At 38.4% G+C, this 12,444-nt stretch overlaps 1 protein-coding gene across 1 annotated transcript in view; it reads right to left on the bottom strand.

The window, feature by feature from the left end:
* LOC134839459 (mucin-3B-like) overlaps positions 1 to 12,444 on the bottom strand; it is a 101,429-nt gene that overhangs the window by 33,292 nt on the left and 55,693 nt on the right. Inside the window, exons 29-41 of the mRNA XM_063855012.1 lie at positions 11,706 to 11,883; positions 9,396 to 9,483; positions 8,350 to 8,534; positions 7,824 to 8,111; positions 7,198 to 7,470; positions 6,295 to 6,549; positions 5,356 to 5,658; positions 2,899 to 3,189; positions 2,407 to 2,682; positions 1,887 to 2,165; positions 1,355 to 1,618; positions 786 to 1,064; positions 113 to 415 (exon numbers count right to left, since the gene is read on the bottom strand). Coding sequence (XP_063711082.1) covers positions 113 to 415; positions 786 to 1,064; positions 1,355 to 1,618; positions 1,887 to 2,165; positions 2,407 to 2,682; positions 2,899 to 3,189; positions 5,356 to 5,658; positions 6,295 to 6,549; positions 7,198 to 7,470; positions 7,824 to 8,111; positions 8,350 to 8,534; positions 9,396 to 9,483; positions 11,706 to 11,883 — 3,262 coding nt within the window. The remainder of the gene's footprint in view (positions 1 to 112; positions 416 to 785; positions 1,065 to 1,354; positions 1,619 to 1,886; positions 2,166 to 2,406; positions 2,683 to 2,898; positions 3,190 to 5,355; positions 5,659 to 6,294; positions 6,550 to 7,197; positions 7,471 to 7,823; positions 8,112 to 8,349; positions 8,535 to 9,395; positions 9,484 to 11,705; positions 11,884 to 12,444) is intronic.

Genomic DNA, 12,444 nt, shown 5'->3' with positions numbered 1-12,444 from the left:
AAAGTCCTGTCATTTATTGATCCGATTCAGGGCAGGCTGCTATACTAGATGGTCTAAGCACAAAAACTGGAAACTTTCCGTAAAAGTTTTTTTTTCAAAAGCTTAAGCTTACTTGTGCAGTATTTGTTCGACACGTTGTTTGCTGAAGTCAACGTATCCCCGTCGCACAGCGGTGACAACTGGAACTCATATTCGCATGCATCTGGCAACCCCGGCACCGAAATGTTCCTCTCATTCACATTACTCTTGTAGTTCACAATTGCAGGGATTGGACAGTTGGTGGTGTCTGAGGTTCCAGTGATGATGGCCTGGACTTTCTCGAAATTGTCGGTTCCCATGTTTACATTCACGATTTCGATCGTCTGATTGGAGGTGGAGATGCCCTGAGCTCCGGCTGAGGTGACGTCAGCAGGAACTGAAAAAGAAGACGCGGAGCTTATCAAAATGCTTTCTCACAGAGATAAAAAGGTCTTTTCTGTTAGTCCTCATTATTATGACAAACAGATATGTTTTAACCTTCCGTTCGATTACAAATCAAGTCACTACAAAAGAATTTAATATGACTCCTCACTCGATCTCACTTGACGCTTACTTGTGATGCCTAGTTTTGCCAAGAGTAACTTCATCATCATCATTTTTATGTTTATTTAGGCACTCTGTTCATAAATAACGCTCAAGAGTGGGCTCGCAAAGTTATTTAATTAGTTGTAGAAATTTTTTTTGAAAATATTCGTGTTCAAAGTTCAATAAACAAAACTTGGAAAAAAACTAAAAATGAGACGTACGAGTGAATACACTATTATTGGAGCTGGACTGTCCTTCAACTCTGGTTCCATCTGGTGCCTCGACATAAGGAGTAATTGTGATATCATAACTGGTGCACCCAGCCAAGGTCATTATGGTGGTGGGGGATGTCTCCCCTGTCTTGTCCGTTGCGGCTCCTCCGGCGGTGGGAACGTAGCTGATTTTGAAGTCGGTCACAGGTGATGCGGGTGCGGTGACGTAAGTCAGAACCAGCTGGGTTTCACTGGGGGTGATGGAACTAATACTGGCCTGCTCGGGAGCTGATATAAAAAACCACTTTAAATAAATTGACTTTGGGAGCGAAACTTTACTAAAAAAAAAACTCTTAGGAAAAAACCACTAAGATGAACTTTTTTTTAATAGCGATAACGATAGAGTCTACAGAGGGTGTCTTATAAAACTTTCGATGATATAAAAGCATTATTTTTTAAGAGAAAACAGCAGCCAATTAAGATGATATGTTGAAATTTTCAAGACCAGAGTAGACATTGCGTCGACCAAGTTTTTAAAACATTTCCTTTGAGGTATAACCAAATAAATAAATTCCAACCTCCACAAATATCGAACGTGTCATCATCGCCCTCCAGGGCGTCCCCATTACACGTCAACTCCGCCCTCAAGGTAAGGACAACGCAAGTGCCGGCAGTCACTGCGGCAGTAGCGCCAGTGTCCGTGTTGGCGATGTCAATGAAAGCTCCTCCCCCAACTTTGTATTCGTACTTTGTCGGCAGTGGGTCATGGTGGGTGAACGTGAAAGGTGCGGCTGTGGTGTTGGTGGTGGAGGGGTCCCAAGTACCTGGAACTGCGGCAGGTGCTGAAACAATTCCAAAAACGAATAAACTAAATGACCTAAAAGTTAAGGAAGTAATTTCAATCAGTTTTTCTTTGAGACTTTCATATAATCGTTTAAGTTAGCGTGGTCTGGAGTTGAAAAAAAACTACAGACTTTACTTTGTAAACTAGTCCCACTTTCTCAGAATTTATTTGCTTTGAATTCACATAAAACTCACTTGACCGTATGTAGTTACATTTAAATCATAAAAAAAATTAATGTCAGTTGAATCGTTGAATCTGGGACACACCTGTGCAATAAGTGATGCTCGTCGTGTTCACACTTCCTCCTCCAAAACAGGTGGCGTTGAACTCCACAGTATAAGAACAACCCGGAGTCAGGGTATCCATCGTCACCTCAGTAGTAGTCGTGCTGTCGAAATCAGTGCCAGTGCATACAGGTGTAGAGCTGAAGGCTCTGGCGTTGATAGTCTTGGTTGGCGACCCAGGGAGTCCCGTGATCTTGAAGGAGGTGCTGGTCACGTCGGTAGCCGGAGTGGAGAGACTAGCCGGGCTAACATCGGAAGGAACTGCAAAAAAAGCGACATTTCTCTCTCTTCTCCAATTTTACCAGTGATTTTGTAACAGAGCTAAATTGTCCTGAAGCTCGTTGGAAACTTGTTATTCAAAAACTAGCTGAAGCTATCATTCAATCAGCCAAGTTGTTCAGAAATTAGGTCTTTGATTTTTTTCTCATTAAATTATCCGCATTAAAAATTTCCATAATTTTCAGCTCTTGAAAACAGAAATGTTCAAACTCGTTTAACTCACGCGTCGCTTCATCGTCAAGCTGTTTCATTGGCGAGATACATCCAGGACTACTGGCTATCACGTCTATATCATACTTAGTGCACTCTGTTAGACCAGTGAAGTTCGCACTGGTGTCCGCTCCGTCTGGGTAGATGGTGGCCTGCTTGGTGGCATGTGCACTGTTCCATCTCTCCACAGTGTACTGTGTCACTGGGGTTCCCGAAGGGGTGGTCCCGATTGAGAAGACGAGAGAGGTGTCCGAGCGACCGGTGATGGCTGCGTTGACCGAGGTTGCGGCTACAAAAGAACCACTTTAGTGCTTAATATGGTCCTTTAGTGAAAAAAAAACTAAGCGAGATTTACAAAAATACGATTCAAAGCACAATCCATCCCAATACATACGTAGTTTAGCAAAAACAAATTCAAATCAGTTCAAGATTTTTTTTTAAAAAAATGAGAACCCAGTTCGTAAATCGGAGGCTGCAAAGATTCCGATGTTAATTGTGAGATCACCTGTGCTGACGACGACCTCAGTCGCCGGTGAAAATCCGTCTGAGTACAGCGAATCCGCGTCGGCATTGGGACAGTCAAACTTGGACCTTATCTGGAACGTGTAAGACTGTCCAGCTGTGACTCCAGTGGTTATCTCGTGGTCGAATCCAGTGGCTGGGATCCAGGTGGCGTCTGTTTTGATCTTGACCTCGTATCCGTCGTGCGAAGGGGCTGAGGCGTTTGCAGCCCAGCTTACTTTGAAAGAGGTGTCCGAGCAGTCTATTTGCTGGAAGGTGATGGGCGCAGCGGGCACTAAATTTTCAAGTATTTCATCAACGACAAATCTACGTCAAACGACGTATTGAAATCATATTTTATCAAACGACATTAAATCCATGCACGACTCAAAATTTATCACTTAAAATTTGATATCATCATTTTAAAATTCATAGTTTTGCCAATATTTGATTTGCCAAAAACTACTTGAGACCAAACAAGACTGCTCGTATATCAGAGCAAAGCCCTGAATGTTCCGACTATCCCATAATTCATTTCGAATATTTTTTTAAACGAAAATATTGAAAACCTATAAATTTTGGATAACATCAAAGTGTGAAATGTCGAGTCATACGAAATTAATACGACCGATCTGATTAGCTAGCCTCAATTCAATTTGGAACGATTTTGTTGTGCGGGATAGTTCTCCACGCAGAAATTATTCGCGTTACGCTATCAGCAATATGAATAAATTCTTCAAAGCGCGCATAATTTAGTCCAGAACACGGCCAATTTGGCAATTTTCACACCCCAAGAACTTTCCAAAACATAAAGGGAGGAAAAATATCTTTTTACATTTGAAGTTAGGAAGTCAAAATCTTCAATGGGCATGTCGAAAACTATTATTTCGATCGGCGAAAATTGACTGACTGAATAAAAAAACCACACCGAGCAAAAATATTCCGTTTTCTTCGAAAGTCCGAACAATAAAGGGCAGTTGGAACATTCAGGGCTTTGTCCTGATACGAGCAATCTTGTTTGCATATAGCAAAGTATTAACTAAATCAAATATCATACCTCAAATCAATTGGGAACGATTTCTAAGACAGATTAAATATCTGCTACTCGTTAATAGCACAAAATATATGCTTTTAATTGGAGTGCGTACAGTAAACCGATGTGTCAGTAAATTACCAGATCAGTACACCAATTTACGTAATAATTACATCAATTACGGAATTAAAGATTTATAGAACAATTGTTTACCGAGCTAGAAGAATAATTTCAAAATTATGGTGCGAATGTCAAGAGTTATTGTTCCGACTTTCGATACGAAAGTAACGGAATATTTGTGCTCGGGGTGGGTTGTTTTTTCTTCAGACAAATTTCGACTTTTTAACTAGCCATTTTTGACGGAACTTTTTTATATCATTCGAAAGCTATTGTTGTCTTGAGCTTAAATTTGAAAAGATATTTCACCTGTGATCATTTTTCGTAAAGTTATGAGGGTTTAAAGATTGCCATTTTGGTCATTTTGACCAATTTGGTACAATTAACGCGCGATATAATTCGCGCTCTTAACGCGTAAGCGGAGATTTAACCCGTCTGAGAAATCGTTTCAAATTGGTTCAAAGATTTTGTTACAAGGAGCGAAATCTATTGTTTTGTATTTTATATGGCGTGTGGGGGGGATGATTTTCATAGAAAAATTTTCAAATTTTAGAAAAGTTGTTCATTTCATTTTATTTTATTTCAATCAATTTTTTTATGTTGTTTATGTTATTACTGCTCCATGAACGTTAAAAGGCAGTCGGAACTTTCAGGGCTTCGCCCTGATACGAGCGTTTTTGTTTTTATTCCTTTTTGATTCATTTTGTTTTGAAAAAATTTGTCATTTTGTAAAAATCTCAGTTTTTAGCAAAAGGATTACGTAATTAAATCATGAATTTTCGGTTTACTGATACGTCGATTTACTGATCTTCCACCGCTTAATTATCCCAAATTGGCCAAATTGTCAATCTTCAACCCCCATAAATTTATGAAAATAATCAAAGGCAAAATATTTTTTCAAATCTGAGCTCAGGACAACAAAACCTTTCGGTTGATATAATGAAAGCCGTCAAAAATGGCTAGTAAAAAGTTGAAAACTGTTTGAGGAAAAAACCACCCGGGCACAAATATTTCGTCACTTTCTTCGAAAGTCGGAACAAAAACATTTAGCAGTTACGTCGGTTAAGTTTCGCTGAAGGAAATTTTTAACGGTTGGGACCTTACACAAAAATGTATGATAAGCTAACAGTTTTTGCCTACTTTCATGAAATACACAACACACTTCAGCGCGTTTGAATTCTGTTTAAAGTATTGAGTTTTGTTTACCCGCGAACTTTCTCGACACCTGTAAATCCTATTTTGGTTTAAAAAAAAGGTTGACTTTGGAAGGAAACTTTTGAAAAGAATGGTAATTTGGTAGAATAAACTCACATGTGCAATGAGTCACACTAGTTGCTGGGGCTGTGGATGCCCCTCCAGATCCATCGCACTGACTCACCAGTTCAATGGTGTACTCACAGCCTGGATCCAGTCCAGAAGCGAAGTTGATCTCAGTCACTGGACTAGGGTCCGACTCCATGATTGTGGGAGTCACCGGACACAACCCCGAAGGGTTTCCAGCAGTGACAGTCGCATTGATGCGATCGTAAGTTCCAGAGACAGTGATGCCGGTGATTTTGAAAGAGTTGAAAGTCTCAGTATTTTGCGAGGTGCCACCTTGTACGGAGTTCGGATCTGAAAAAAAAACAATCAAAAACTGACAAACAAGGATATCCGGTGGCACACAACGTTCTGACCACAGTACTTCAAGTAAAAAAAAAAATAAGAGAACAAATAATAAATTTGTTTCGGGTCAATTTCACCACACAGAGACGAAATTTTCGTTTCTGTTATCCGAGTTACGACTAATAAGTCGTGAACATCACACCATACTTGACTACCTACGAGCTTTTTCTGAGAAAAAAAGCGGAATCTAATCCAGAGTTCTTTCCGTCTAGGTACAGAGACTCGGTCGGAACAAAAATGAGGAGTTTTTCGATTTAATTCACCGATTTAATTCACCTTAAGTGCCACCTCTGATTCCCCTGTCATCAAATGCCTTTTTCGATCCTTACTTTGAAAAATTGACTTAAAATCAATTACTGAGCAATTGCCCGGTAAAATTGCAAATGTCTTAAGAAACAAATGATTGCATACAAAGCAAAAGGCTGAAGTGGCGGAAAGTTCAAATAAGAATGAACATTAGAAAAACTTACTGGATAAATGAAAAAAAGCCTCGAAATTGAAAAAAAAATCTATGAAAAATGCGAAAGAACACCTAATTCTGTCATTTTTGTGCGCGAGATAGACCCAAAACTTCAACAAACGTACTTGTAAAAACACCAGTGACAGTTGTACTGTTACTGTACAAGCCATTCTCCACTGCATAGAGAGTGTACTCGTACTCCGTGCATGGACTCAGACCAGTGACAGCGTGTGAGGTCTCAGTTACTGTGGCATTTGTGCAGGGACCTCCCGCTGGCCCGAAACACAGAAGATACGAGTCCGGATTCGGGTTCAGGTCAAAGGTGAAGGTCAGCGACTCGTTAGTAGCCGCAATGTTGCTCACAACAGGAGGAGGAGGCCCTAAATAAATTGGTCATTATTGACGACAAACTCTAAACTCAAAAACCCTCATGTTTCCAAATCCTCTTTCTTCCTTGTGGAGAGTATTACTTCACGAGCTGCGATCTCTTTAACTACTTCCTTTTGCAAAAGCGGGGAAACTCGTTACTGCAAAAATCGCATAGGCTTAACCATTGATTTATGTGTTTATAGGTGTGCCTATTCGTTTATAAGTTTATAGGTGTGCTTATGTGAAGTACCATAGGGGCTGGATAAAGGGGGTAGTCGAATAGATCTCTCAAGTTACCTAGCTCTTAAACTAAAAAGGACACATTTACGCAATTGATTCGTGTTTGTATGGAATTTTTCATTGTTGAGATTAATAATTCGACCTTGAAAGCTGATACTAAGCAATCACATTGAAGCAATATTTTGCAGTCGAAAACAATAGGAATCAGAACATAGCTATAAGTTTGATATATATTATTGAACCAGGGTATTTAACCTAATTCCAACGAAGGAAGAGCAAACGGAAGAGCACATTGTACTCAACTACTTAAGTTTTTTTGATCGCGGACAAATTAAAAGTTCACCGAACATTTTTCAACACAATTTTTTGTGCCATTTTTCACGGTTTCATTTTCATACGAATAGAAAGTGAGAACGCACTCGGACAGAGAGTGAAGTTTTTCTTGTCTCCTTTGATCACATCACTGGCAGGAGCATTTCCACAGTCTAATTCCGCTTGAATAGAGAAATCCTTGCACGTCCTAGCAACCAGGGGTCGAGTCCCACTCGTGGCAGTGAGTGTTGCACTGTTAGTTCCATCGATGTCTGTGACGTAATACCTTGTGGCAGCTGGGGTGTTTGCCGTGAAGTCGAACGCCCCCACTGTTTGGGTGGTGCCTGATGAGTCTTGGGTTGGCATGGGGGTGGAGGGTGCTAAAATTATGAGTCAACATATCATCATGTAACTAAAAATGAAATGCTATTAATATTGGCACATACATCACTTTTTGCATTCTGTTTACAGCACAACCAAACGAAGCCATGAGCTTAACTTTCGAGCAACTGATTAAAAAGAACGAAAAACTATTGTATAGCTCACTTGTCGCCTAGACCCGGTGAAGTTACACAATAACAATCGCTAACTTAATTGATAATTTCTGATTGAATTATGAAGCACTTGAGTCTTATTGAGAAAAGAGATAAGTACTCATTCAACTTAAATTTTAAACTTTTATCTATTGAATGGTTTATTTTACAGCTAAACTAACCGAATAAATTAAACCTACCGGTGCAGAAAAATTTCAGAGTCGGAGTTGCCGACGCCTTGTCTCCAGATCCACACTTGTGTATAAAGGACACGTTCCACAGACATCCCGCTTGCATTCCCGTTAGATCCGCAAACGTGTCACCCGCATTGATAGTCGTGGTAGGAGTGGCACCACATCCTGCGTCAGCGCTGACTGCTTCTAAGGTCAACTTATCCCAGTCCTCCACGGTAGAGAAAGTATCCAGTCGCATTGTGGTTTGAGTGACGTCATTCTGTGCAATGCCCGTAGTGACGACGTCAACTGGGTCTGAATCACAGTATTTACTATTGGAAACACCAGGAACTAGCCAACTAATGTTAATGACCAATTGAAACAAAATGGGTCGCAAAATCAAAATTAGTCTGGATACCAATTTTCAGACCGATGCTCTAAATTGCTGTGAATAGTCATAAGTTTAAGACCAGCTTTTCTCTACACTGAGGAAACTAAATAGGAAACAAATACAGAACAACTATAATGGGAAGTTAAAAGTGAATGAGCTGACTGGTGGTGATGTTGATGCTGTCGCTGGCGCCTTCACACCCATGGTAGTCTGGGAATATCTCCACAGTGTACGTTTTGCATGCAGCGATGCCAGTGGTGATGCTGTCGGTTGTGTCTGTGTTCGCCGGCTGGGGCGACTGCGGAGTGGGTGCCCCGGCTGAGGTGGCGTCCTTGTACGTCATTCGCCTTCACACAGATTCAAAAATAAGAAAAGGACAAAACTATGTCTTTAAGTAAAGACTACCGTAAATTATACTTATCAAATCAGAACAAGTATAATTATAAACCAGTATTTAACAAAAAAATTCAAACCCAAAAATCTTGACCCCATACCAATAATAATAAAACTTTAATCTTGTAGAAAAAATTTAATCTTTAATCTTGTAGATTTTAATTTTATCTTAAGTAAAGTTTAGGCTAATAATAATAAGTCTGGGGATGTTTTTGTATCATACCATATAGTATATTCTAATAGCCGGACCCAAGAGCTATTCGCACCACTTGCTATCGTTTAACTGTCTTTCTGAGGTTTTACGCAACCGAGGAATTACACGTTATTTTGAACTTAAGGAAATCCAGTGTTCGCGAATAGAGTGAGCTCAGATGACGGCTGACACGACTAATCTGGTTAGTATCTTAAAGTTGAAGAAGTTTAATAAAAACAGTTAGTTCAAGGTTAAAAATTTTCAATCAAATTGAGTTGTTTTAAATGAGTTGTCTCTTTCTCAGATTGCCGAAAAAAATTAAAAATCTCCAAGAGACTGAATTGATACTAATTTTGATTTTTGAGAAGGCGCTCATTTTTTTTCAAAACAGCACACAATATATCCAAAAGACTTTAATTAAAGAGTGTAAATAATGAAAAACAAAAAATTGCATGAAGTTGAGTTCAAAAAGATGTAAGCAATGCTTCTATATATATTTCAAGCGTCTTAAAGTTCCTGTTGATAAGTTTTATTCATTTTAATTACAGAAATGGGGCGAATTTAGGAAACCGGGTAGAATTGGGGCGAGGTATGACTGCGAACATGCAATTAGACGTCTCACCAGGCAGTGATGGTGGATCCGACGGTGAAATCGACGTCGATTTGGGTACTGGTGGTGGTTTTCTCCGTTATTGTTGCTCCACTAGGACCTAAAAATGAAAAATATGAAGGCATTTTATTCAAACTAACTGAATGCATTGAGCGACTTGTCAAAACCGCCAAACTAACACCATGCAAAACTATGAAATGTTTTCCATTTTTGCAGCAATATCAAAAGAATGGTGCACAATCGGTTTTTTGAGAAGAGGTGGTGTGGGAATGTTCGAAAAAAGGCCAATTGGTTTTTAGAACGGGTATTTTAATTTTAGAACGGGCTAAAATGTCTCCCAAATTTCGCTTCAATTGACGTTAAAAACAGCCAACAGAAATTTGAACATAGCCATCAGACAGTTGGAAAAAAGACAACACAAAATACGGAAAACATTACTTGTTTTTTGAAAAACTCCAAATTTCGACGTTCAAAATAAAAAAAGATATGGCCTTAAAGCTCTCGGAATTTCAAGAACACTTTATGATTGACACTTTTAACTAGATCAATAGGTAAAGTTTTTTTGATAAGCGTAGTTTGCTTTCTTTTTAGCAATAAAAATGAAATAAAGATTGAGAAAATTGAGTCAAATCGCAAAATTAAGCTTTAAAATTCGAGCTTAGAAGAATATAATGGGCCATTTAATTTGCCTCACGTCAATTTGGAAATATTTTGAGAGCGAAACAAAACTGATTTTCGTTCAATCGTTTAGCGGCAAAGATACGTTGTTCTACTTGCGCACATTTGGCTAAACTTGCCAACAATTTTCAAACCACCATAACTTAGTCGTAAATGATTGCAAGTGAATTTTTTCACATTATAACTTGAGAAGAAGATATCATCATTGAACATAAAAACACTCGCCTTTCAAATCTGTTGTTCTTATCTTCGGAAAAAGCGCTTGGAAAAAAGTTGGACGCAGCGGCAAAACAGAGTTACGCACCACTTGTAAGACAACACAAATTTAGCATGACAAACTAGCAGTCCAAACTAGCGAGACAAAAAACCCTAAGTAAAAAAAAACTTGGAAAATGTCAAGAAAAGCTAGATCTACCAAAATTTGTATATTCTTGCTTTAGATGAAGATCACTTTTTTAAAAAAACCATGACAATTAGGAAAATTGAATGTTGAAATTGCATCGAAATAAAACGGTAACAATTTGTCGAAACAAAACGGTAAGAAAATGTTTTCATAGAAAACTTTACTTACAAACAATAATTAATACCGCTTCAAAAAACTCACACATATATGAAACTTGTTTCCCTCATTCATCAAGTTAATTTAATGCCACCTAACCTAATAGATATAAACGGAACAAATTTTAAAGCAGAGTAAACAAAGCAAACAAAAAACAAAATTATACCGAAACTAAAATAGTACATTTAAACCAGTCTATAACACAAATGAGGAAAAAAGTGTACTTAAAATGCAAACATGTTCAAAATAGGTCTGTTGGTTGACCATCATTGAATCTTTTGGTTGCAGTTTTGAGAAAATGATTCAAAGGAAAATAAACTTAATTTCAAAAATTAAAAAAGTAAAACAATTACCTCCACCGTTGGGGCTTAGGAAATGGCATTAGGGATTCCACAAGAAAGTTGAACTTTCAAAAAAAGTCCGTTTACGGGAAATAAATCGACAAAAATGAGTATACGGTCAGTAGTCCGCAAAAGTAGAATATTTAAACTTAAAAAAAAAAACAGGTCCCCGCCGGATTCGAGCAAAAAGCCTTTGTCGTCACAAGCAGGTTTGTTATCCTACGCCAGATTCGCTAGATGGTGGCTTAATTTTGAATATCTTATTATCATCTCCGAAATCTTAAGAATTATGTCTTTAACGAGGGAAAGAAGTCTGAGCAAGGGTAAAAAGTTCCCATGAACTCAAAGAAAATAAAACTAGAAAAAAAAACTTTCCTAAAGATTTGCAATTTCACAAAACTAGAAAACAATGGGTAAATAGGTCGTTTTTTAGTCCACTAGAAAATCTAAAATTTCATATCTCTTTTCGATATTTAAATTCATTCATGTTTCTTCGCATCACTCGCTTTTTCGAAATTGGAAAGCGTATTTCGCCTTTTTCTTAGAAAGTGAAGTTGATTTCGAACTTATCAAAAGTCAAATCGTAAAAATACAAATTTGAGCGTGATTTTACTTGAAAAAACCGTATATCGAATACTCTTATATGAAGTCTGTACCTTATAACAGTTTCCTCCTTTTTCCTATAGGGGGGCTAAGATCTTTTATTTTAACTCAATAAGAACAGGATCAGATATCTGCACCCACCTGTGATGAACTCGGCTTGGCTGGCTACACTAGTGACCACTTGGGCTGGTCCAGGTGTGCCACAGGTGAAGAATGACTGCACATTGTACGTGTAGTTAGTGGAGGCAGTCAGTCCTGTAGATTGGGTGTAGGGCGAAGTCTGGGTAATGTAGCCTCCTGCATCACCAGTACGCAACACCTAGAACAACAACACCTAGTATCATCATCACATAGTACTAACAACAATACCTATGACAAACAACGCCCAGTACTAACATCACTCGCTTCTAACAGCAACTAAAACTAAAAAAGGGTTTCCACAAATTTTACTAGCAAGACTTTGTCATGGGACATCAAAATTTTGGGTCCTCAGAAATAGGATTTTGTATGAGACACTGGCCTCAAAATTGGGCTGTAATGGAGTAATAACATGTTTCCAGATTGCGCAGGAAAACTGCATAAAAGGACACTTTGAGAGCTAAAGCATTCATCTCAAAATGAATGAAAGTTTGTTCAAGGTACGATACAAACTTGAAAGCTTTATTTCTGGATCAGAATTGATTTTGCAAGCGTTATTTGATCTGAAAATTATAACTTATTCAAAACAAGACTGCTCGAATGAGGGCAGAGCCTGGAATGTTTCAACTGTCGTTTAAATTAAATGAAAAGTGATAAAATAATCAGAAAAAAATTCAAAAAAAAAACGTTCTTCATTTTATCCTCATGTCACGCTATGTAAAGACGTTATTTGAGTCTGATA

The sequence above is a fragment of the Symsagittifera roscoffensis genome, chromosome 2 (genome assembly GCF_963678635.1).
Source record: "Symsagittifera roscoffensis chromosome 2, txSymRosc1.1, whole genome shotgun sequence".
Classification (NCBI taxonomy): domain Eukaryota; kingdom Metazoa; phylum Xenacoelomorpha; order Acoela; family Convolutidae; genus Symsagittifera; species Symsagittifera roscoffensis.
Note: the sequence above shows the minus strand (reverse complement) of the source record. Positions and strands in the feature narration are given on the sequence as shown.